General features: G+C 54.6%; 1 protein-coding gene across 2 annotated transcripts in view; it reads left to right on the top strand.

The window, feature by feature from the left end:
* The window catches only part of SMAD3 (SMAD family member 3), a 114,949-nt gene that overhangs the window by 67,418 nt on the left and 21,962 nt on the right, over positions 1 to 25,569 (top strand). The window contains exons 2-4 of one of the 2 annotated variants that reach the window (XM_045810704.2): positions 22,245 to 22,438; positions 22,603 to 22,734; positions 24,059 to 24,133. In XM_045810704.2, the coding sequence (XP_045666660.1) occupies positions 22,245 to 22,438; positions 22,603 to 22,734; positions 24,059 to 24,133 (401 nt within the window). Of the gene's footprint in view, positions 1 to 22,244; positions 22,439 to 22,602; positions 22,735 to 22,759; positions 23,120 to 24,058; positions 24,134 to 25,569 lie in introns of those variants that run through there. The other variant, XM_087856838.1, reaches the window with a different exon arrangement.

The raw sequence follows: 25,569 nt of genomic DNA, 5'->3' as shown, positions 1-25,569 counted from the left end.
CATCCCTCCACAGCCTCCCCCGGCGCTCAGTGGGGCTGGCCACTGCCACAGCCTCCAGAGCCATCAGGAAGCTCCACGTGAGCTGGCAGGGCAGGGGAAGGCGACGTTGTTTGTGGAGTGGACTCCACGGGAAGCTTGAAATCTTCAGGGTAGGAAGCTGCGTAGAGAGCAAGTGGCCTTCCTTCCGAGGGCTCTGGGTACAGAATCCTCGCGGGGAGCCAGCCTGGCGTAGAGCTGGGGGAGGCCCAGGGCGACTGTACAGTTTGCTACCCCAGCCTGGCCTCCGAGAGTGAAGGGGGATGTCGTCACTGATGACACCAGCCCAGTAGGTGTGAACGCGGCCGTCCCAAATGGGCCCGTGGTTGGCCCGCAAAGGCCAGTCCCTGTCCTTTTGGGTTCCATTTTGTTTGATACAAGGTGATGCTTCCAGTCTCAGGAGGGCAGGCGGAGTGCAGGAAGTGGAGCCCGGCGTGAGAAGACGGAGCAGGACCCAGCCTTCATTTCCACTCAAGGGGCTTTGGCGACTCGGCATCAGCCAGTGGCCAAACGTTGCCAGATCTGATCCCCCCCCCCCGAGATGCCCCAAATCCACATTTACATGTGAAACCTCTGAGCTTTTAAAAGATGGCAACTAATGAAAACATCTTAAAAACACGGCGTAGGCCAAGAACAGCATCTGTAGGCTGCCGCCCATGCTTGACCTCCGGCCTAGACCAATGGTGGCGGTCTTGTGTGTCTCTGAATTCCGGCAACGGCAAGTTTCTTACGGAAATTGCCCAGATTGACCACAAGCGAGGTGGGGAAGAGGGGAGAGAAGCTTGACTTGGCTCCCACCGAGCATTCATTCGCACGATAAATATTTATTGAGCACCTGTTATGTTCAGAGCACTTTCTCCATTAGGCCACATTCCCTGTTTAATGTTTGGGGCCGAGTGGTGTCTTACTCACGCTGATGGACTCTGTATGTCGCGCTGCTGTGATTCCATGCGTCTCGCCCTGAGATTAGAACCGGGATGAATGGGAACTCAGGAGGCTAGGTTCCTCATCTCAGGAAGAAGCTGGAGCCGAGGGATGCCAGCCAGGGGACACTTGGTTCTGCCTGGTCCTGGAAAGTCGCGCCAGGACCAGGAGGCCGAAGTCACTGAGGAGCAGACTGTGCTCAACGCTGTACATGGGGGAACTTTCTAATCTTTCTACTGGAGTTCTGCATCCTGTGCTTGTGGGCTTGGAGGACCTCTCAGCTGGTCTTTCATTGCCGGAAAGTCTGATGTCTGGAGGCCACCTGCTGCATACGCCCTGGACTCCTGGGCCTCATACCTTTCTGGTTTGTGGCTCTTATGTCTGAGGGACGCCCAGCAGGTACTGGCTTATTTCTACCGTCTGACAGATGGATTTGCAGCCAGGATCCCCCCAGAAAAGACAGTTGAGCTCTGACTAAAAAAAAAAAAAGACTCTGTTCACCTGAGAGTGGAGAGTTGGGGGGAGGGTAGCAGCTCTTGCAGAGTCTGCCCTTGATGCTGTGAAATGTCACTCACATTTTCCACTCTCCTGCGCCGTGAATTTTCAAATTGGGGATAATAGCGACAGCTAGGATCATTTGAGGCAACTAAGGCACAGAGAACTTAAGTAACTTGCTCAAGGCCACACAGCAGGGCAGTGAGAAGCCAGGTCCTAGGCCAGGTAATCGACTTCCACTGCTCTCTTACCCTCTATGCTAACCTGTTTGATTTTTCATTTCCTTTTGTGTGTTCATTCTTCCATGTGGTTTTTTTTTCTCCCCCATTGTTTCAGGACGATCAGCATTCAAATGTTTAATAGCTAGGGGTGGTTTTGTGCCCTGTGTACTTGGCCAGAAGTAGGAATTCATCACCATCTGTGAACATTTACTGAGCCTCCATGGTTTGCGTGAAATTGTACTAGAAATGCTCGACCCCGGGGCTGGGTTGGCAGTAAACTAGGTCTTTCTGCGGAACTTTTGAGGACAAATCACCAACGGGTTGGAAAGCATTTCTTTCAGGACTGGTGACGCTCTATTTTTCACCTTGTTAATGCTGCCCCCCATCTTTGCTTCCCCCCACCCCCCACGTCAGTCTTAAGTGTGTTCAGTGCTTTTTCTGCTCTGTGTCCTAGATAAGAAGCTTCTAAATGATGTTCCCTGATATGTACTCCTCCAAACCCCCAAAATCTCCGTCTTCTTGGTTGACTAAGAATAGGACATCTGGTTTGTTTTGGACTAGGAGGCTGGGTTAAAGGAGTCCAGAGGCCCGAGTGAATGTAGAGGCTGCTGGCATCTGAAGACCTTTGAAAACCACCATGCTAAATAACAGCAAAGCTGTAGGGACTTCAGATTGTAAAGGCGATTTTTTTACAAGAGCTTACACAATAGCCTTGCGACGCTCATGAAAGCACCCTTGTGGCTCAGCGGGTAGGCCCGCCATATGGGTCTGGAACCTGGGGACATGAACCACGTGCAGGAGAGAGCTCAGCCTCTGGCACACCCAGCGGTTTCCTCCTGCACCTGAACAGCCTCCTTGTTCTCCCTGGCACGTCCCTTTACTCACCGGGTCGCTACCGGCCAAACCGGAGCTCCAGGCAGAAGAGCCAGGTCTCTGGGCCCCCAGCCCCAGCACCACCACGGAAGGGGTGAGGGTCTCTGAGTACGACTGCTTCTCTAACGCCAACCTGAAATTTGGTGACCTGTTTTGGGATGCTTTGCCCTTCAGGGTTTTCTGTTAGTGAACAGTTGTTAGGAGCAGTGTTGGCCCGGAGTGGTACTTTTCATCTGCACCCGTTTTCACAGGAATAATGGAGTAGATGAGACATGAATGTAGCAGAGAGGCCGTAACTCCTTTCTCAGCGAGATCTTTAGCGCGTATGTCTGTCAGACTTTTTTAGAACATAATGTAACCCATTCGTGTTTCAGTATCGGCTCTTTTCAGAGTTTGTCATGCAATGAGCAGAGGAAGACATTTTTGACAGAGGCTGTTGGAAGAATATGTCTGGGTCCTTTGCTTCTGTGCTGCATTTTAAAATCCGGCTTCTGATAACTTTCCCATCAGAGCTGAGACATTGGTATTGAGATGTAATTGACATAAATCCACAGCATATGTTGAAAGCGGACAATCTGATGTGTCCGACGTATATACGCACCCATGAAACTGTCACCACAATCAAGATGGTGAATGTGTCCGTCACCCCCAAAAGTCCTCCTCCTGCCCCTCGTAATTTTACCAGGCCCGAGGCGATCACCGATCTGCTTCCTGTCACTGTACATTCGTTTTAATTCCCTAAAGATTTCTGATGGAGTCATACGGGGTGTGCTCTTTTCCTGGGCAGGGGTCTGCTTTCTTTGACCTAGCATCATTATTTGCAGATCCGTCCATGTTTTTGCCTGTTGCAATCGTAAATTCCTTTTTACGGCCGGGTGATATTTCGTTGTACAGATGGAAACGGGAGTTTTGCTCTTCATGTTTGAAAAAGGAAAGAATTTCAGCTAAGACTATCAGAAGTAAGCGATCTCTATAAAATGTGTACGCTTGTGTTTTATTTTTGTTTTTCAAGTTTCTGATGGAGGAGTATTCTTTTATTAAGTATGATTTGGAAGTTCCAAGTATTTGTACAGAATTCCTTTGGCCCTGGATTTTCTCTTCATTCAGTAACCCCGTCCGTATTCAGTGATGACGGAGCAGCGGTACCCGCAGAACACAGAAGGACTTCGTGTCACGGCCAGGAGTGGGTTCGCTTTTGAGGTCCCATCAGCAGTCAGCGGCACCACTTCCTAAGCGTGGTGGGCCCGCCGTGCTTGTAGACACGGGACTGGGCCAGATTTGCAGCAGGGTCGAAGTCTTACCTTCCATGGCCTTCTAAGGGCCTGACCTTGTCTTCTAGCTCTGTGGAACATTACGGCAGATAGGCCTTCCCTGCCCTCCGTTCTTCTGTGGTCGGGCATTTGTGATTTCTACCCAGAGCATTGCGTGTATGAGGGGGGCTGGAGTGCGGACAGGAAGTGCGCCTCGGGATTCCCTCATCCTCACAAAGCCAAGGGCCCACGGTGGGGCAGGAGTGCCCCAGGGCAGCTCTGTTCCCCCAGCACAACCTTGTTTGGGCATTTGGGCAGCTCCCAACAGGTGCCTGAGTGGAACAATGTTTCTGGGGAGCTGGAAGTGTGCTTTCTTTGTTGTTTCTTTCCGGAGAATGTCACTGAGCGGTCTTCAGTGTGTGTGAAAAACCAGTGAGCCTCTGACTAATGGTCACAGACTGTCAGAGCAGTGACCCCATTTTACAGATGTGTACTGAGGCTCAGAGAGTAGGAATAACTGACATGTAGTCCCTAATAGTGGAACTGGGACTTGGGGGACCCAGACAACTGCCTAAGACCTTAATCTGTGAGGTAGGAGTTGGCAAAATTTGGGAGGCTTGGGAAGGAAGTTATTAATCTCTCAGCCTGTGCTGAAAGCTACTCGTACTATTAAAAAAAAAAAAAAAGTCCCCATAGGTTGTCCACAGATGATGTTTCTAGAATGTTCTCATATCTTACAGTCTCCTGAGCTTATCACCAGCTTGTTCCAGGAATAAGTTAAAAATTCAGGGGTGGATGGTCAGCTTCATTAGGCAGTATTTTCTGGCCCATGAATGAAAGGTGATAGGTGACACCGTAAGTTTGTGTAGCATTTAGCGTAGGAAATAACCTACATGTAGCCTCTCACATGAACCCCTTGACAGTCTTCCTGGATAGCCCCTTTCTCCCAGGAAACTGGCCTAAGGTCACCCAGGCTTCAGACAGGAGCCGGAGTTGGAATCCGAGTTCTGTTTCCCAGTTTCATCCGTTTCTGCCTGTCCCCCTTCAAGGCAAGTGGGTGTGCAAGGCAACAGCAGGACACAGCGGGAAGACCCTGGGCTTTCCTGTTTGGAGCTGAGAGTTTAATTCTGCTCTCTTGCTTGCTGTGTGACCTTGTGGGAGAATCTTAACCTCTCTGAACTTCGGTGTCTTTTGGAAAGTGGGATTAAAGGGTATACATACCAAGCGCTTGGCGAAGAACTTGGTTATAGAAAGCAACTGTCGATGTTGCTTTAATGAAGATGAGGCAGGTGTGGGAAAAGCGAAATGAAAAAAATGCCTGTAAAACAAAAATTAGGGCAGATATGCACAAACTGTGGAGTGTCATTTCCCCTGCTCTTCTTGCACACAGAAGCTTAAATGTTTTCTGGTTTGGTCCATTGTCCTTGATCCTTTGCACAGTTGAGAAAACTGAGGCACTCACTAGGTGCCTTGCACATAGTAGGCCCTCAGCAGACACAGACTGGCTCCTCAAGCCCTCTCCCTCTGGATGCTCGGAGCAGCAGTGAGTGGCCACCTGTACACCCGGCACGCACTCTTCAGATAGGAAAAGATCCTGGCAGAGACCAGACTTGAAAGGTGCTCTTCAGGCCCCGGGCAGGTGGTCGGTCTGTGGAGGTGGGGCCTGGAGACCAGAGATGGTGCTGGGGGGTGGCTGTGCTTGGCCCCAGGGCTGGGTGGAAATCCAGGCAGACTCAGAGGGGCGAGGGAGGTGGGGAGGAAGGGCAGGAGAGGACATTTCCTTCAGACGCTTAAGTGCAATCCGAATTCATGGTCGGGGTGCGTGTGTGTGTGTGTGTGTGTGTGTGTGTGTGTGTGTGTGTGCGCGCGCGCGCGCGCGCGCATTTCCATTTATGTAATTAATGCTCTGAGCCCAGCCCATTCCCCCTGCTGGGAGATCCAGCGGCCACCTCTTCTCAGGTTCGAACTTTTTAAGGGGTGTGGGGATAAAGTGGGGTCCGTATGTGGAGACCCAGCTTTATCCCCCTTCTTCTGCCTAACGGAGGACAGAGAACACCTGGGGGGCTCAAGAGGGGATTCAGGAACATGATGCCTGAAGCAGCTCCCTGGTCACAGGCAGGCAGAGGGTGAAGGCACCCTACTGTGGGTCAGAAGAGAACTCCCAGGAACATCCCCCCCAACCCCATGAGCCCCCAGGAGTGGCCCCAGCCTCCTGCCGCCCCTCCCTCCGCCCTGCTCCTTCCAAGGAGCCTGTTTGAGACTCAGTGATTCACTTCCCATCTTCATTCAGCTCCTGTTTAATGTCCCCTCCATTGTTACTGAACAATCCAGGCCCCGTGGCGGGGGGTGTCCTGCCGCTCAGGCCACGGAAGGAGGAGAGAGGTGGAGACGTTTGCAGAGCCCAGGGAGATGGGCCCCGGGGTGACTTGAAATGCAGGCTGCAGGGGCCCTGGGGCGCCCACAGCTGGACTGTGGAGGGTGAGAACGGCGGGAGTGCATCCCCCCTGCAGAGATGGCCCTGCCTGGCTGCTCGGGGTGGGCGCCCTGCCCTTTGCTGTGCTAGCAGGTGCTCCGTCAGCCCGCAGCTGTGATTTCCATTTTGGGTCCCAGAGAGTTGGATTCCTACACTAGAAGAAAGACACAGGCGTTGGCTCAGAGACTGTCCCCTCCTGAGCCTCTGTGTGACCGTGTGTGGGGGTCACCTTTCTCCCTTGGAGCCACCTTCTGTCTCAGGACGTCGGTTGATAGCCATTTAATTCCTTCGTGTCACATCACAGCTGTGACTGCCCAGGCTGGCCGATACTGCCATGACCTTGGGGGTTTCTTGTTTGTTTTGCTTCCCCCTCGAAGAAAGAGTCAAAGTCTTACCCTCTCCCCTGGGGCCCCACTTCCGGTAGAGAAGGAAGGCGTTTCGGTGGGAGTCCTCACTCCTGATCATACACGACTCCCCTTTCATCGATGGTTCCCCTTTGTTCCGTCCAAGGCCTGCGTGCCTCCCCGTGGTGAAGGAACGGCGAGCTTGGGCACGGCCACCTGGAACCTGCTTTTCTCTGCGAGTGAGCACATTGCACGGGTCTGTGGGATGCCGGTGCTTAGAAAGCAGGGAGCCACCAGAGGCTGACGGACCCCGTCCTGTTCTAGCCGGGGCGCCCCAGGCCTGGACACCCTCTTACGCCGCAGCATAGCAGCAAGCGCTCCACTCCCCACGGCCCCCCTCCCAGGGGTCTGCGTGCTTTCTCTTCTGGGACATCTGAGGCTGGTAAAACCTGCAGTCAACAAATACTTGTGAAGGACATTTATTGCAAAGCCTTCTAACTCGTGACTGCCTAGAGTTGGCCCCACATGACCTCGTCTCTCTCTCTCAGGTGAAGTGGGAGGAACTTCCTCACTCGGTTGCGTTTTAGCTTCTCGCGCTTTCCCCACTGACTGCTTCAGCATAACTGGCGCCCGCGGTCGTCATCCCTCGTCGTCCCTTGTCATCCCTTTGCTGTTCGACCTGAGCCTTTCAAGGGCCGCTGATGGTGTAGAGAACGTTTCTGAGATTGGGTCTCCGGTGGTCATGTGCGGCCGTGATCCCTCCGCTCTGAGGCTTGGTGTCTTGATTGGGTTCATAAGGCTGAGTGGGGTATGGCCCGAGGCTTTGTTTCCTTCCCACGTCTTCTGCTTGTGGACGCAGAGACCAACAAGTCCACCGTCATGACTCACTTCATGAGCAACGTAACCGGCAAACCCTGTGCTCCATCCGGGCTACAGGGAAAGCTGAGTTGGGTCTCCTTGCCCTCAAGGAGCTCCTGTCTTAGTTGGGAGGGGAAGCCAAAAACACCTGGAAGTTATTTCGTCTCACCAGGCCGTTGGTGCTAAGTCCTGATGAGTCAGGGGAGCACGGGACACCAGGGACTGTGACTTTGGGGAAGGAGGTCAGAGACGGGGTGTTCTGCAGAAGGAGCCACGGAATACGGGCTATGACGTTCTGAGCTAGAGGCATAATGAGGCCTGTCAGAGGGCTGGAGAGTGTCCCCGGACGCACACGTCACACCGCCACTGGCTGCAGATCGGTGGCTCAGGGAGGCAGAAGCCCCATGATGACACACTGTGGCTGCCACATGCTGCTTCCACTGCTCAGGTGGGTTAAGCACTTGGAATTGCTGTCCCTGTAGATCAGGCCTCGAAACATCTGTCCGCCAACTGCGGGTCTGATGAGGGGGTGGGTGGATGGGTCCCGTGCAAATCTTGGCCAGGACTCGGTGGGCTGAGTACGGCGAGAGTGGTAAGTGCCCAGGACCCAGCGGAGGAAGCCTCACCTGGAAGCCTCGGTTGTTGCCTGGGCTGGAGCTTTCCGCCAAGAGCCATGTCGCGGCAAGCTGTTGCCCCTCGGACACGATAAGTCCTTGCTTGGCTCTCTGAAGTCCTCCCTTGTTGACTGGGAATTCTTATCATCCTGCCCATAGGGGTTCTTTGCTGTCTTAGGTGAAATTGCCCCCAATGAACCAGAACCTTTTGTTAAGTTACAATAGGAAGTCTGTCCCTTTAGACAGAAAGGAATGCTAATTGGTTGCTTAACCATCCTCCAGATACCAATGCCCAGAATGTACGGACACCCATCCTTTGTTACCGGGTAGATGGAAACTGCTTATGTAAGCCTGTAAAGCTTTGGTCCAGAAAGGAGAGTGTTTGCGGAAGGTCAGAGATTGGCAGCTTGCAAATGCTCTGTTTTCTACATACAAAGGTAGCTATTTAATCTCATGGTCCTTAAACTGACTTTTTGTAGAAATGTGATCATTCCTCCCAACCCCCCCCCTTCCAGCTCCCCCACAGTGGCTGACCTGAAAGGTTTGAGGATTCTAAAGGCTTTGAGGCCTCTCTTACAAACGGGGAAAGAGTTGTAAATGTGGTTAAGACTGAAATGCGGGAATGTTCCTTTTCCAACCTATATTATATGGTGTTTTGCTAGGAATCGTAAACTTGGAGTTTGAGTGCTACCTCTCAGTTGGAATGTCCCCGCATTGCCCCGTTTACCCTTTGCATGTTCTCTAACATTTGTGGCATTGTTTTATCTCCCTAGCCAGTGACTCATAATTAAGGAAGTCAAAACTGTGCAATTAACACAAACCCTCCTTACTTGCCCTCTTCACCTCTGCCCCCCACCCAAGTCCTAGACACGAACACCAGCCTGACATTTTCTGCAAGTCTTTGGAAACTTTGATGTGCTTTGATAGGACAAAGCAGCCAGTTATCATCACCATTGCCTGGTTCCACTTGTTTCACCCCAATGTCTGTGAGAATCTTCTCAAAAAAAAAAAAAAAAAAAAAAAAAAAAGAAGAAGAAAAGAAAATCCCACCCCTAAACGTGCAGTCTGCCCACAGGAAGTGATTCACCGTGCTCTATTCATGCAAACCTGATGGGGCAGGAGGTGGGAGGCTGGGAACCAGGTCTGGGAAAAGACGGCCTAAAGAGGATACTCAGACCTTAATGGTTTCTGCTTTGTGGAAGAAAGTGAAAAACAGAATGACTAAGAGTCCTGTAATAAGAATTGTTTGTTTAATGAAGTGAGCTAATACTGAAGTTCACTGGCAGATAAGACAAGAGAAATAGCAGTTGTCAGGGGAGGTGACTTTCTGGTACCCTGCCCTTTTTGTTTTTTAAGGAGCAAAGATATTTCTCAGTCTTTTTTTTTTTTTTTTGGAGAGTGTGTGGAGTGGGGTGGGGGGGGCAGGGAGGCAGGGCGGCAGAGGGAGAAGCAGACTCTGTGCTGAGCAGAGAGCCCACCACGGGGCTCCATCTCAGGACCCCGAGATCATGACCTGAGCCGAAACCAAGAGTCAGACACTTCACTGACTGAGCCACCCAGGCGCCCCTGGTATTTCTCAGTCTTAAGGCATTTATTAGTGGAAGGTCAAGATCTGTATTTCAGCCCCCTGCCCCGCCCCCCAGCCCGCCCCACCTTCTGCAGAGCCCAAGCCAAGATAATTCTCTAATAGTCTCTTTTTCCTTTTCTGTTTGACTTTCCCTCCAAAGTTAGACGTTTGAGGCTCGTAAAAATATTTCTTTCCCTAACTGCTGCTTTTTGTTTCCCCCACCTGGAGCATCACATTGTCAGAGAGAAGGAATCCTTTCTGTTCTGGTTGCTTCTGTCTTGTGGATATAGCCTGGCATTTTATTTTGTTTCCCCCTGAATTGAAAATTCCCAAAAGCAGTTGGGAAATCGAGCCCCTAGGTGTTGGTCACGTACTCGGTCCTGAGGCACAGCAGGGCTGTAGGAGGCCCGAGGCCAGAAGCACCGGGTAGAATGAGAAGAGGTTTCTAAACACACCTGGATTTATGATTCCAGTTCAAGCTCCCTGTATTTTATGAGGTGAGCTTTGGGGGTGGGGGTTGTAATAAAAGCTGGGCTGAAGTGTACTTTCTGCCTAAGCCCATCCGAGCAGTGCTCAGGGCTGTGAGTATCCCGAGTGAACTCTTTAAAAATAAACAGATGATCTTCAGGCTTAATTCCACTCTGAGTGAATGATAACTGGCACAGTGAAATGGCCATCCAGAAAGTTCTGTGAAGCTTGGGAACTCTTCTTTCCCCTCCCCCAGAACCAGAGACCAACCCAGGTCTTTGGCGTCTTCCATCTGTGCCCTGAAGTCTCTCTGGTCCTGCTGATACTCAAGGAAAAGCAGCCTCCATCAAGCTGGTGCTTGGAGGGGGAAAAAAAAAAAGTTTTCAAACACCAAAGCTGTTAAATAGAAAGATTTCAAAAACAACTCCTCCTCCTTTGAGATTTAAGGACTTTCTTTGCATGGGGGAGGGGAGAGGACAAGGACAGTTGTCTCACCAGAGCCCAAGGAGAGTCTGATAATTCTAACACCATGAACACTGTTTTGAGATCATAGGGAACTGGGTTTGGAGTGTAACACCACATTCAAGGCCAGGAACTGCTGTTTGCTGCTCTGGGCGAGTCCCCCAACATCCCATGAATCTTTTACCAGGAAAGTGAGAGTGAGGATACCCACCACACAGGACCCCTGAATCCAGGGAGATCACACGGAAGAAGCGCCAGGTAAACGCCTGCTCTGAGGTAGAAATTGCTTCTGTCCCTCACCCCTGACCTGGGCCAGAGCATTCCTGTAAGCCACAGGTTCCCTAGGGACCCAGGGGGGTGAATTTGCCCCCAAGGGGACATTGGGCAATATCTGGAGACACTTGGTTATCACAGCTGGGGTTGGGAGTGTCGTCTATGGGCAGAGGCCAGGAATGTGCCTGAACACCCGTACAGAGCAGAGAACAGCCCCCGCCCCCAGAGAATCATCTGGCCCCACACATGGGGAGAGCTGAGGTTCATCGACAGTGGGGCTCGCTTTATAGCTGCCTGTGGAAAAGTTCTTGGTGTACGTGTGCTTACAGATGATCATAATTAAGCCGAGCTTTCCCCACACGCCAGCCTCGTGTGGTTTGTTTCTTTTCCCAGGAAGTATGCATTCTTTGCTCACCCCTGGCCCCTGGGGAGGAAGGAAGCCCCGAGGTCCCCATGATCTTCCTGTGTTTCCCATCAGGTCCAGCCCCTTGCAGACGGCAGGGCAAGGGGTTCCTCCCTTGAGGGTCTGTCCAGGGGGCTCTTTCGACCTCTGGGGCTCACTCTCAGGGCTCATCTGCCTGGGGTCCTCGTTCTGGACCTGAGCAGCCTGCCCTGGAAGGCTAGCAGGGAGAGGGGGCCCTGTATATGGGGCGGAGGAGTGAAGAGTGAAGGCTACTCACTGCTCTGGGCCAAAGCACAGGGGGCCTCGACATGTGACTTTATGGGGTGGTCACCACATTTGGCAGCCCGACGCACCGAATGTCATCCATTTGCAAGTTCCGATGGAAATTGAGTTGTCCTCGGTGGTCGTGGGATCGAGGGTTGTGAAATCCTGTGTTGGGCTCCTCCCAGGCCAGTCTAAACTGGAACATTGAAAAACGGGCTTCTACTTTCAGAACTTGCTGAGAACACACGAAACTGGGCGAGAGCGTGTGGTTCGTGCGGCAGAGCTCATAATGAAACCTCAGTTATCCAGAACCCCCCACCCCACCCCGGCACGCACTTCACCTAGCCAGCTTCCTTCTTGATGGCACCAGATGACAAGAACAGGCTGATGTTGGAGATGTCTTTTTTTTTCTTTAAACTCCAACCACCCAAGACAACTTTGCAAGTGTCCGGGAACAGCGTATTTGGTGGACAGCTCGATTTGTTTGTAACTTTTCTACGTTCGTGGGATTTCAAGCCTCCGCAAGTTGCAGCAATAGGACAGGAAGTGGAGTCTATATCCTTCACCAGAGTCGGTCAGGGCTCAGTCCCGTGTCTGAACGTCAGTCTTCCCAAAGAGGGAGACCTTCAGGCCCCTTCAGATGCAGTACAACAAAGAAAAACAGCAGTTCACTGTACTGGAACTCCCAAGGCGAGAAAGCAGACTCCTACACGTTACAGACTTCATCACACATTAGCAGGGAGCCTGGCTCCAGGGAAACCCTGCTTGGGGGAGGGGGGAGCCTCCCCCTCCCTCTCTGTTTATTTGCTGGGCGGCCTGGAGGTGCTTAATCCATCATTCTGTTTCCTCAGCCACCAAAGGAAGGGATTGGGCAAGATTACTCTCAAGCCCCAACTGTGGGTGGTTCTCCATAGTGGCTTTTCAGGCAGACGTTGACTTAACCAGAGCCTCAGCTGACTGGGGACACTTTGTGCCCTGAATGCTGGGCCTCTGTGGTTTGTCCCCCACAGCCAGGAGACTCGGCACAACCCCCCCCCCCCCAGCAGAAATTCTGCCCAGAACAAAGGATGTTTGGTTTTTAGCTGTGTTCACCGAAGGGCATGGATCCTGGGTGAACCCCCAGATCCGTTGACCGTCTCAGCAGGAGTGTTTTCTGGGCTTTTCGCATTTGCTATTCCATCATATCGTTTCCTGGGCTGTCGGTGGCACGGAAGAGAGGAAGCCACGTTCTGATGTGGGCATGGTAAGGAGTGGCAGAGAACGAGGGCCCTCGGGCAGACCACTCTGGCCCAAAGGCCGAACAGAACTAGTGCTCGGGGCCTACAGTCTCCAGAACTTTTTCCGCCTTCTTACATGGTCTGCTGAGTGAGCGCCTAACCCAAACCCGACGTCACTCAAACCTTGCTTTTATTTTGTACCAAGAAAACAAAACAAAACAAAAAAACCCCATAGACTGCAAAGCTCAAGAAAAGTGTAAAGATCGTATTGCACGCGAGTGGACCCATGGATCGTCGCTGGCGGGATGGTTGTCCAAGGAGGGGAGGCGAGGCCTCACGCCACTAGCGTGGGAGGCAAATGCAGCACACGTTCCGAGCACACGGGCTGGACCAATCTGCCTCAGCATCTGTGTTCAGGGAAGTGCGGTGCGGGTGTGGGTTTGTGGTAGCAGCTGGTAACCCCAAGATGGGAAATAACCCCTTTCTCTTATGTTATGATACAGCTGATATTAGGGGGGAAATGTAAAGGTACAGAATAAACTGAGATGAAGTGGACACCAAAGATTTGGGTTCGGGGTTAATGTGTTAGTTGAACCACTTCAAAAAATGAGCGGTAGTTGAGAAATTGTGGGAAGTTCCCATTTAATACAGATCGACTCTGAAAGCCTGTAGGTAGGTTGTCCTCCAAAAACAAAACTAAGTCCTTCTGAAATGGTTACGTCTCATCTCCGTGTCCATTTCAAGGTCAGAAAATAGCCGCGATGCCCCATTTAGAGTTAGGGAAAAGAGGGTCACATAGTCTGACTTCACTTTATATTAGCCCTGGGCCTTAGCCAAGCTGGGAAACCTCGTCAGTGCTCTTTCTCCAACAGGATGTGAGGATAATGATACTTGCAAGTTTATCTGGAAGACGGGTGGTGGCATGTCAGTCAGCTAGTGTTGGGTAACACACACCCCCGAATCTCAGCAGCTTCAAACAGCCATTTTGGGGCTGACTCGGGCTTCCGTGCCTCGCCCGGGCTTGGCGCCTGGTGCAGGTCTGGCTCCGCCGGCTTCCCCTGTGTTCGATCCTGGGCGCCAGTGGAGGGGCGGCAGCTTCTCTGGGGAAGCTCTTCTCGAAGTGATGTGAGAGGACAAGCAGAAACACACAATGGCTCTTGACCTTTTTGTGCGCGTTCCCTGGGCCAAAGCGAGTCGATAGCCTAGCCCAAGGTCAAGGGCCTAGGAAGTACACCGCAGCCGTGGTAGGAGGGGCAGGGGAGCCATCCAGCTAAGGTCATGGATGCAGAGAAGGCGACTGATTCAATCCGCCACCGTTGAGAGACCAGCACCGTGCCTGACACACAGTAGTAGGAATAACTTCTGGCATTATTGTTACTAGTAGTACTCAGTAAGCACGTCGAAAAGGAAAGCTTATCTCTGAAAGAAGCTAGAAAGGTTAGTATCACGTGTGTTCGATAACATCGGTTTCGACTGAAATAGGATGGTGTTGACAAATTCGCTCTGTGTTCGCTCTTCGGCTCCTGCCCGGCACGTGGGAGGAGTTCGGTCAGTATTTGCTGGTTGGTAAGAGGCCTGTTTCCCTGACAGGCCTGCAGTGTGGGACAGCAGCAGCAGCCCTGTTTACCCTCCCTCTTCTCCGCTTCTCTGCGCTGGCCTGGGGTTGAATCCCGGGCCTGCCCTGCGCGCTTACAGGACTCGGGCAAGCCCCTTCAGTTCTCTGAGCTAGGTGGACGCAGCGTAGACGGGGGTGGTGCCATATTTTGTATTCTCAGGTAGTAGCACCGTGCCTGGCTCGTGGCTCATGCCGAATAGATCTTGCGTGTTTCTGGAACGTATGTGCTCTGCTTCCAGTCTTCTGCCGGACCCCCATGTCCAAATCCTCCGGTACTTCATGCTGGCCCCCGGGTGGCTGTGGGTCGCAGATCACTGGTAATGGAGGGTGGGAATGACCTGTGGCAGGCGGCAGGTCCGGCCCCACCCTGTCCCCCGGGAGTGCTCTGGCCGGCTCTGTGTTACCGTCGGCCCTGGGCTCTGGCACGGCCACATCCTTGGCCGTGGCTCCCACCACCATTTTGGGACACTTTACGGGTCCCACTTGGAGCCAATGGGAGGAAACCTAATTTCCTGCCACAGGAAATGGTTCGGCTGGTGAAGAACATATTTAAGGATTAAAACCTCTGTCAGAGGAGCTGGAGAGGGTTGCTGGAGAAAGACTTGGAGGTCTCTCATCGGGAAGCCACTGGGTGTGGGAAGAGATCTCCGTCTTGAACGGGGAGGAGGCCCAGAGGCCGGTTCCTGGGACTGTGCGCTCAGTCCCAGCCACTGGTTTGGGCTGCACGGAAGGGCTGGCTCAGGGAGCAGAGTGGGTCACATATAGACCCTCTTCTGCCACGGAGCGTGTTCATGGTAACGTCGGCTCAGAACTAAGACCTGTTTATTGGACTTACTTAACATGGGCCCGGTGCCCTGGGAGCTTGGGAGGGTGTGTACTGGACACATCAGCTGCGTTAGATGCAGCAGCCGGAGCCCCTGATTCGCTATTCCCGCTGTGGTAAGCATCGGCGAGGATTTCGAGTGGGACGGAGGGAATGAGAGGGAACATCGCCAGGGCTGGCTCTGGGCAGCCCGGACTCCGCACCAACAGGAGTACTTGCTGATGCACGAGAAGAAGGGAATGGCCCCGAAGCAGGGGCATGGACCAGATGACTTCTGGAAAATCCTGCCAAGCCAGGCTGGTGGTCACATGCTCGTGAGCTGGAGAGCGTGACCGTCTCCCTGCCATCGGGGCCCAGCCTGGCAGCTGAGAGGACTGTCTTTAGCCGCAGCCCGACGCAGACTGCTGTGTGATCCCAGGCCAGGAGCCTGGCGTCTCGGACATACCAGCGTACCGTCCTCACAGGCCTTGCCCCCCCAACCCCAACACTGTTGCAGGGGCTGCTCTGAGCAGAGGAGCACAGAAGCCTGCAGACATCAGGAGCACCAGGCCAACCGAAGCCTCCCTGTGGCCGGCGTGGCCGTGCACCCCGATGTCCGAGCCAGGGAGGGGGCTGGGGTTTCTGAGCTCCCTCCTGTGCACCTTACTTGACCAGGTGCTGTCCCGGTGATGGAGGTAATAAGAACCATAAACGATAGTGACAGTAGGAAACAAGGATTGTTTCCAGCTCTCTGCCGAAGGCCTTCCGACCGAGGATCCCGGGTCTTCCCAGCAGTCGAATGAAGGGGCTTACATTTCAGATGGCAAAACAATTAAGACCAAGGCCTGAGGCAGTTTGATGAAGTTGATACGGTTCTCGAGCACGGTCAGTCTTTGAACCCAGGTTTATCCAAGTCCAAAGCCCCAAAGCTCTTGCTTTTCTTTCTTTTTTTGAATAATAGTGTAATCGGCGTACAACAAACTGCACATATGTAAAGTGAACAGTTTGGGAAACGTTGCCATCTGTCTACACCTGTGACGCCACCCTTGCTGTGGAAATTGTCTCCATAGCCTTTAACCCCGAATCTGCCCCCATCCGCATCCCCTCACCCTACCCCCAGGTAACCTCGGACCTGCTGTCGCCCTAGGGAAGTTTGTGTTTTTCCTTTAAGTTGCTCCGTAATGTGACAGAAACAGCATCCTGTCTGACTTCTTTCGCTCGGCCTGACGGTTTCTGGATTCGTCCGTGTCGCGTGTACCAGCAGGTCATTCGTCGTTACTGCTGAGTAGTGTTCCTTTGCGTGGCTCGACCCCGCTTTGTCCGTTCACCTGCTGAGAAACACTGGGTGATTTCCGGTTCGGGGCTGTTACTGGTAAAGCTGCCATGAACGTTCGCACACGAGTCCCCTCCCCTCTCTTGGGGAAGCGCTCCGTGGGATGGCTGGGTCACGTGGGAGGGTTAGGTTTTGAACTTTTTAAGAACTGTGTTGAACTTCCAGACTGTTCTCCCGAGGTAGTTACACCATTATACGTGCCCACCGGCGACGTCTGAAGTTCGGGGCGCTCCCTGCCCTCACCAGCGTGTGGCACGGCCCGTAACTGCAGCCGTTCGAACAATTATGAAGCGGTGTCTCCTCGTGGTTTCAGCCTGCGCCTCCCTAATGACTAGTGGTGTCGAGCCTTATGTCATATCCCTCGTTTACCATCTTTATCTTTTCGCGGAGCGTCTGTTCAAATCCTTTACCTGTTTCTTTGTTTTTGTTTTTATAGTCGGGTTGGTTGTTTTCTTAAAACTGAGTTTTTGGGGTTCTCGATGCATTCCAGAAGCAGGTCCTTTATCAGATGGAGGCTCTGCGGATATTTTCTTCCAACTTGTGGCTTTTTCTTCTCTTAACGATGTCGTTCAAAGACCAGGAGCTTACATTTGGATGAAAGTCCGACTGGCCAACTTTCTTTCTTAGCAGAATGTGTGTCTAACGTGGTATCTAAGGCACGTGTGCCCGGCCCAAGGCCACAAAGATTCCTTCTTGCAGTCGTAGTTTCAGGCTCTGTATTAGGACCCATTTCCATTATTTTTGGAGAGGGTGCAAGGTGTAGGTTGAAGGTCATTTGTCTTGCATATGGATATCTAGTCGTCCTGGCAACGTCTGTGGACCAATCCCTCCTCTCCTAAATTCTCTTTGGTCCTTTGTTGAACATCAGCTGTTCGTATACCCGTGACTATTTCGGGGCTCCGTTAGGCTCCATTGGTGTGTTTCTCGGGGGTTTTGCTGTTACCACGCTGCCCTGGGTACTGGGCTTCCCTTGATTTTTTAAAAACTGAATTGATAAATCATGTGTATAGTTGAAAGACTCAAGTCTCTCCAGAATTTTTAACTTATTTTTATTTAGTTATTATTATGCTATTTTATTTCCAAGTTTTTGGGTTTTTTTTTGTTTTTGTTTTTGAGAAGTGGAGAGAGGGCAGGGGTGAGGGGAGGGGCAGAGGGAGAGAGAGAATCCCGTCAGACTCCATGCCCAGCACAGAGCCCCACACGGGGCTCCATCCCACAACCCATGAGATCATGACCTGAGCCGAAATCAAGAGTCACACGCTTAACCAACTGAGCCACCCAGGCGCCCCTCTAAGTGTTTTTTATAATACTTTGTAAATGTTCCGGGTTTAGGATTGCAATATCTTGTCTCCCTGAGAGTAGTTTTTGTTTCATTTTCTTTGAAAGTTTCTCTGCTCCCTGCATTGTCTGAGACTTCCTTCTTCTCCCCCACTTATTTCGGTCCCCGTGCCCTTTGTTAGAGGCTTTCTTTAAATGGCTGAGGATTCTGGCTGTGTGTTCGTATTTACGAGTGAAGCCGTACAAAGCAGACTGAATGCTCTGTGTTTGGTATTGGCAGGTGAACCTCCCTGTAGGGTGAGCTGGCAGGAACAAGGCCATTTTGTTGGGGGCTCCCCAAATGTCAGGATTGCGTGTCTTATGGGCTGAGCTGTTTAATTTCTCCAGGTTGGGAGCGGGGGACTTGCGCCCGCCTGTCACTGTCCTGGGTACCGAGTGAGCAAGAGATGGTTCACAGCATCCTGTTTCCAGCCCTCGCCGGACCCTACCTGTGCCCTCGGGGTCCCATGAGGAGCCCTGCACTCCGGTTCATTTTCTGCAGTGAGCAGACCTGTCTCTCACAGGACTGGGGAGGTCCTGCTTGAGGGGCTCGGGGAGGAAAGCTGATCTGACCGGCTCTTCCATAGACTTTCAACCCACCCTCCTGTGTTCAGGATCTTGAGAAGTGCCTGGTGCCTCCAATTCCTGAGTCTTTGCCAGGTTTGGAGGCACAAATGGGATCACTTTTGTCGGCTTCCACTGAAAGGTGGCTTGGTTTCCACTCACTCCACTCTGACGTCTGTTCCCATTTGGCTACCTTTCCGTGTTTGTCTGCTCGCTTCTCCTACTTGTTATCTCGGGCAGGACAGGGATAGACGCATCCCTTCAGTTGTATTTGATGGAAGGACATTTCTTACTGCCCTCCTCCCCTCCCTCCTCCCCTCCCCCTTCATCTGTGCCTCACCCCTCCCTTTTTCCTCTCTTCCTTCTCTCCACTACCTTCTTCTACCCACTCTCATACCCCCTCCCCTTTACTCTCTGTCCCCCTTTCTCCCCCTTCCTTCCTCTCTGCCTGGAACCTTCTATGCCATAATTCTTTGGGGAGACAGCCAAGCACTCTATCCCCAAGAGGAAACAGCCCATGAAATGCAGAAAGGAATGGATGAGGAATTGGCAAACTGAAGTTCTCAGCCTACAGATGCAATACATCTGTCCCCCTCTGCCACCCCAGTGCCCCTTCCCATCCCTCAACTGCAAAAACCCATAGCGACGCCGTCACAGCCCACCTCATGTGCAGACCTTGGCCCCATCACCCGTATCGTGTCAGAGCTGCATGTCTGTGTGGCTGTCCCATGTTTGCCCACTCCGTGCCCTTCTGCCCCTTGCAGGCCCCCAAGCAGGTGTGAGGTCCTGGGTCCACTCCAATCTCTGTGAAGTGCCCGGCTCGAGAGTCCTGGTTCTGGGGGTTTCCGATGTTGGGGCTGTGTGTGAGGGTCCCCCCTCATCAGGAGTGCCCAGAGCATCCTGTCCACTCCCCCTTCCCTTCCTAAAGGCTCCTGCCGCTGGGTATAGAGCTGTCGGGAGCTCGGCCTTGCACTTACTCTCTTGGCATGTCTGCCCCATGGAAACTGAGACGCTTCTCTTGTGTTGTCCTTCACTGCCCCTGCTCTTGCCCTGTATTATTGTGATTTTTTAAAACCAGAGGGTCACCCCCTTCGATCAGCCCGGTGGGGGGGGGAGAGGGAGCCCCCCCATAGCCTCAGTCCCACCTGAGCCTTTCTCCAGGGCCTCCCCCTGAAGAGGCCGCTACAGTGTCCAGCTGGCTGACGGTGGCCTCACCTGCAGGCACTCGGTGGCTTTGCAAGAGAATGGGAGCAGTTGAGTAATCCTGTCCCCACTCCTCCCTTCCCACCCTCCCTTTCTCTCCTCCTCGGCCGGATAACTCACCCCATTGACCCAGGGCTGCTGTCCAGGGGAGCAGTCACTCTGGCTGGGTGATGCTTCACAAAGGGCTTCCGGTGGGCACTGAGCTGGGGGGGGGGGTGGGATTTTGCACTTTCCAGATGAAGTAGCTGAGGGTCCCAGAGACCTCATAACTTGCCCAGGGTCTCCCAGCTGGGGGAGGAGAACCTCTTCTTGACCCCAGGCCGCATGACTCCACATCCTGTAGTCCTCCATCTCTGCCTGGTGGGGGGGGGGGGTGAGTCCCAGGCTGTCCTCTCTTGCTCTGCCTGGTAATTACTGTTTTTTGGCTGGAGGGGCTCCTTGGTTCAGGGCCCCACGGGAGGGAGGTAATTACATCCTTGGAGATGCCCTTCGTCAGCAGCTCCCTGTCAATCTCTGTAACTAAGTCTTGCGCTGACCTTTGTCCCCTCCCCATTCCCAGGCCAGGGGCTTAAAGAGTTGATTGGATTTCTGCGTCTTTCTCTTGGGTTGGTGCTTCTGGTTGCATCTGGCTAGGCCCTCCCTCCCAGAGCGCCCATGGATTCTGTTTATTCAGCAAATGGGTGCCCTCAATCCTGGGTGGGGGCCGAGGGGAGGGAGAGCTTGCGAATGCTTCTCCACTGGCCGCACCCAGCTATTAAGAAAAGCTGCACCCACTGACCAGACGGAACCAGCCTGGCCATTCTTGTAGGCAGAGTCGGCCCGCCGTTGGGCACCTCTTTATTCACGTGCACCTCCACTCACTGTCCACCCCCACGGCCCCCAGTCTTGTCCGGGCTGCCAGGAGTCTCACGCGGCTGGTCTCGTGCATGGACACGTGCACACACACTCCACTGAAACATCTCGGGGACTCCCTATGGCTTTTAGGAAAAAGGCAGAACCTTTTATCCTGTATCCCAAGGCCTTGCAGAGTCAACCCTGCCCTCTCCCCTGCCCGTTCTCCTGCCTCATCTCATAACCAGTTCTTTCCCTCTCTCCTCTCCACTCACTCTGGCCTTCCTTCTGTTCTTCCTCCTTACCATATTTTCCACTGTTCACAGGGCCTTTGCACATGACCTTCCCCCTGCATGGAACGCCCTCCTCCCATGTGCCTTTGTCTGGTTAGTTCTTACTTGTCCTTTAGACTTTCAGGCCAGCCATCACCACCTCCGAGGTGCCCTGTCCAGCCCTTCGGTAAAGCAAGGTCCCCAGTGTCATGTGGTTCCCTGCGCTTTTCCTTCCGAATACTTGCATAGTTTGTGATTGTAGCTGTGTGTGATGGTGTTATTAATATCGGTCTTGTCTGTTGGACTGGAAGCTCCATGGGAGCAGGGACCACTCTGTGACCTGTTTGACTATGACATCTCATCCCTCTCCACCGTGTCCCTCGTGCCACACATAGCAGGAGCTCACAAAAGATTTATTAAATAAAGAATTGTGTGAACAGGATCTCCTCACCTGTCTGACACTGGACGTCGTCTTCAGAAGCCTCCCACCTCCCTACCTGAGTCTTGGCGAGAGTGCATCTGCCACCGCTGAGGTCCCAGCGGTCAGGCCCTGTACCCCGCTCCGCCTTTCTTCTCATGCACCTCACCTGGGGGGTTTATAAAGAGGAAGATTCTGATTTAGTAGGTTGGGGAAGCCTCTGAGATTCTTCCTTTTTAGCAAACTTCCGCGGACCCGTGCTGCTGGTCAGGGACTGCATTTGGCCTGGCCTGAGAGGTGGGGGTGCCAGGTCACAGCGGCTCTGAGCCCAGGCCACCACAGAAGACACTGCACAGGGGCAGGGCCCCGTCCTGGGCTGCGGTGTTGGCCCAGCCAGGCTGGGGACAGTTGCAGAACTCAGCCTGGCCTCGAGTTGGAGGCTCTGTTCCTCCTTAGCTCCCGCACCACCCATCAGGCCTTGGCTCTGAACTAGGAGCGCGCCGTGGACGGGGGTACCTGGGTGACCCCCTCAACCGGAAAGGGATTCCTGAGAGGGTGGCACTGTAGGCTCTTAGCAGGTACAGTTCCCTTCAGTTGCCCTCTTTCCCTCCCTGCCTCGTCACAAATACCAACTAAAGGGGACAGGGCTTTTTCTCGTTTTCGGGTGGGGGGAGGGGCCGAGCGAGTGCTGGGAGGGGTTAGATGCGGCCCCGCTTTGTCACTTCACAGATTCGCTGGGGTCCTCAAGAACTCACGTTTTCTTTGCTCAGCCCTGACCCCCTCGGCACGCCTCGGCCTGGCCCGTGGACCTTTTCAGAGCATGAGTCAAGTGCCATTCCCTTCCTATGGGGGGTCGAGGGCTGGTGAACCCACCCCGGGGCCTGGCGCGGTCAAGGTCCACCCTGCACGCCCGGGGAGGCCCTTGGCCTTCCTTAGTGGGCCTCTGCATTCCTCTCCTGGGATCCCTGCCAGCCCTCGCAGGAGTTGCTGACCCTGGGCCCTGAGCGGCTCAGAGAAGTGAGGGGTGGGGGTGGCCTCCCTGAGGCTGTGCGGGGAGCTCACCGCAGGCAGCCGTGGGGCCCATCCCAGGGAGAACGCCAGCCAAATGCACTCCACTGTTCCTTTTCACCCCGCCCCGTCCTGACAGGTCCCTGGATGGCCGCCTGCAGGTGTCCCACCGGAAGGGGCTCCCCCATGTCATCTACTGCCGTCTGTGGCGATGGCCGGACCTGCACAGCCACCATGAGCTGCGGGCCATGGAGCTGTGTGAGTTCGCCTTCAACATGAAGAAGGACGAGGTCTGCGTGAATCCCTACCACTATCAGAGGGTAGAGACCCCAGGTAGGTGCCGCCTCTCCCTGGGGGTGGGGGGGGTCTGCAGCCACCGGCTGTCCTCTCCTCCCCCTTCCCAGGGAGGGAGGGTCCGCCCTACGTGTGTGCCGTGCTTGGAGGGCTTTGGTGCCAGCCCGGCCTTGACACTGACCCGCCTCTGCTCTTGCGGACAGTTCTACCTCCTGTGCTGGTCCCACGCCACACAGAGATCCCGGCCGAGTTCCCCCCGCTGGACGACTACAGCCATTCCATCCCCGAGAACACTAACTTCCCCGCGGGCATCGAGCCCCAGAGCAATATTCCAGGTAGGTGCCGGCGGCCCCGACACCGGTCCCCCCGCGGCTCTCCTGGCCCTCCTGGGCCCCGTCCTCCCTCTGCACACAGCGCTGGCCCGGGGGCCCCTGACTCAGAACCGCACACCCGCCGGGAGAGGACCCGTGGCCTTGGCTCCCCGCTCACTAATGATGCTTTTCTTGGCACGGAGGAGCGGCGGCGTGACCCTTCCGCCTGGGCTCGGGGCAGGCATTTATTTTGGAAGCGGAAATAGCAGCGCTGTGTTTCTCTCACCGCCCTCGCGGCCGAGGCTGGAGTTGGGGCAGGATCCCCCGACGGTCTGGGGGCCTGCAGAGCCGTGGGGGAGTCCTGGGGGAGCCGAGGGCCGGGCAGCCGGTGCAGAGAACCAGCCCCTAAGTAAGTAAGCCTGGTTGGGGGGCTGCAGCCTGGGTGGGAGCCGAGGCCCCCGTGGAGTTCTTACTGCCCGGGGAGAAAGCGGGCTCAGCTGTCAAGAGTGCAAATGTTTTTAGAAGCCCCTCATTTACATGCAAATAATGTGTGAATCACCAGCACTGGGGCGTCCAGGAAAACTGCTTGGCGGCGCTTGGGCTGGTCCCAGCGGCAGGAATCCTGCCGCCTGCCTTTCCGAGAGCGCTTTGATTTGGACGAGCCTCTCCCCCTGAGTGAGTTGGCCGTGCTGAGGTTAACCACGGGCCTGTGCACAGGGCCAGAGCGTTGGGAGAGACCCCTCTCCAGACCCAGCCTTCCCAGGTTCTTCACGGGTGGCGCTGGTCCCTGGGGGTAGGTCCCAGTGTTGGCTGAGCAAACCTAGGAGACCTAAGTCACCGTCCGGGGTCATTCAGAGAGATCACAGTTGTTGCTGTCATTGAGCTTGCGGCCCCCTGGGGAAGCCAAGATGTCCCCTAAAGGGACGACAAAAACAAGGTGTCCGTGCAGGAGGAGATAGCAGAGCCCGAGGCGGCATGAGGCAGTTGTCCTTGGGAAGACAGAGCTGGGCAAGGCTGAGGCAAGTCCATGGCCTCCTCCGAGCGGGGGGGCTCACACCTGACCTTCCAGGGTGGGGAGCAGTTAACCTGGCAGAGGCTCTAGGACCAGGCATGTCAGTCTCGGGAGTCAGGGCCATATGAACAGAGGTGGTCGCCATCCAGCCAACGTCCAGGGACCGAAAGGGCGTGAGGACTGCTGGATCCAGGAGCCGGTGCCCTTGCTCCTCGGGCCAGAGTTCCTCCAGCACCTGCCGCTGGCAGAGTGGCGCAAGCGTGTGATGCGTGCGGCAGGGCTCTCCGAGCCAAACTGTGGAGGCCGGTCGCAAACCACCTTCCTTCTGCTTCGCAGAAACCCCGCCCCCTGGCTACCTGAGTGAAGATGGCGAGACCAGCGATCACCAGATGAACCACAGCATGGACGCAGGTCAGAGCCTTCATCCCAGCCGAGTGCTGCCCGCACTCCCCGCCCCTTCTTCTGTCCCTCTGTCCCTCTCTCCTGCATTTACAGAGCAGCCTCTATGTGCCCGGCACTGTGCCAGGCGCTGGGGATAGAGGAGGGGCCGGAGCTGCTCACAGTGTGGGAGGGAGACAACTGGCAGTTACATGCCTGGACAGACGACGCCCCGTGGCATTGGGCACAGGCAGGGCCGCCCTGACCCTGCCTGGGGAGGAGGGTTTTGGGGCCGGCGGTGCCTCGGCGTAGCTGTCTCTGGAGTTGCGTCTTGGAGATGGCGGTGTCGGCCAAGCCATCGGGGCAGCAAGGGGTATGCTGGGCAGTCGTGGGGCACGTGGGCGGCAGGGCAGCCTGGTGCCTTCTGGGGACGGTGAGCGCTCAGTGCGGCTGGAGAGCGGGGAGACGCAGGAAGACGTCATTCGGGGCTTCCGGCAGAGTCTGTGCCCCGGTGAGGTGCTGCTGGCAGTCGGCTGGTGGGTGGGCTTGATCGCCCAAGATGGTTCAGGAGAGCCGGCACGGAGGCAGGGTCTTTGCCAGGGGAGGCCCTGAAGCTTCTATTTGTGTGTAGTGACCAAACGTGAACTATGTCCTCCTGCCACGAGGGACCCGGCCCCCGTGTCTCCGGCCCCATCTCCAGATGTTCCTGCGTCATTTGTTATGGGACCAGATTGGCTCCAAACCAGCGGCTCCTTGAATTGAACCCCAGCTGCCACATAGAATGTGTGCTCGTTGTGTGTGGTTGGGGGAGGAGGAGGAGCGGGCCGAGCAGCTGTCCCCGTCCCGATGACAGCGGGCATGCCTAGGCCACACGGAGCCGCTGCACGAGGCTGAGCCCCCCGCCCTTGCACACAGCCCAGAGAGGGTGTGTGGTTCCCGCAAGAAGCACGGAGACTTGCCCGTTCGTTGTGAACCTAGTTCCTTGGTACCTAGCCTGTGCGTCGTGGCATGGGGGGGGGGGGGCTTAGCGCACAGCCCCGTGAGTGGCGGACGGCAGAGACCCAGACGGAACGCATCGAAGGGCTTCCTGTCCTCGATGCCAAGCGACCGCTGCAAGCTTGCAGCTCTGAAATGCCGGCGCGGCAAGCTGGCCCGTCAGCAGCATCTCTCCAGGCGCAGCACGGCTTCTCTCCCTTTCTCTCCCCTCCTTGCTGTTCTTCCCATTCGCAGAATGATTACTGCTGTCAAAGAAAACAGACCAAAGGAGAGGGTCCGAGTACAGAATGAGCAGCCAGCCCCCTTTCCCCGCTCAGCTCTCATTTCTCCCAGCCCCCTACCTCCCCTTTCTGCCCCATTCCCTCTGTCCCCCCTTCTTTCTTCCTCTCCCCCCATCAGTGTACCTGCGGAGCCCTGTTGTGGCCATCCGCAATCTGTCAGAGGTGGACATTGGGCTTTAGGGACCCCCAGCC

Source organism: Ursus americanus, chromosome 28 (assembly GCF_024610735.1).
Source record: "Ursus americanus isolate L20-20 chromosome 28, mUrsAme1.1.p, whole genome shotgun sequence".
Taxonomy (NCBI): Eukaryota; Metazoa; Chordata; class Mammalia; order Carnivora; family Ursidae; genus Ursus; species Ursus americanus.
This window is presented reverse-complemented; position numbering and strand designations above follow the sequence as displayed.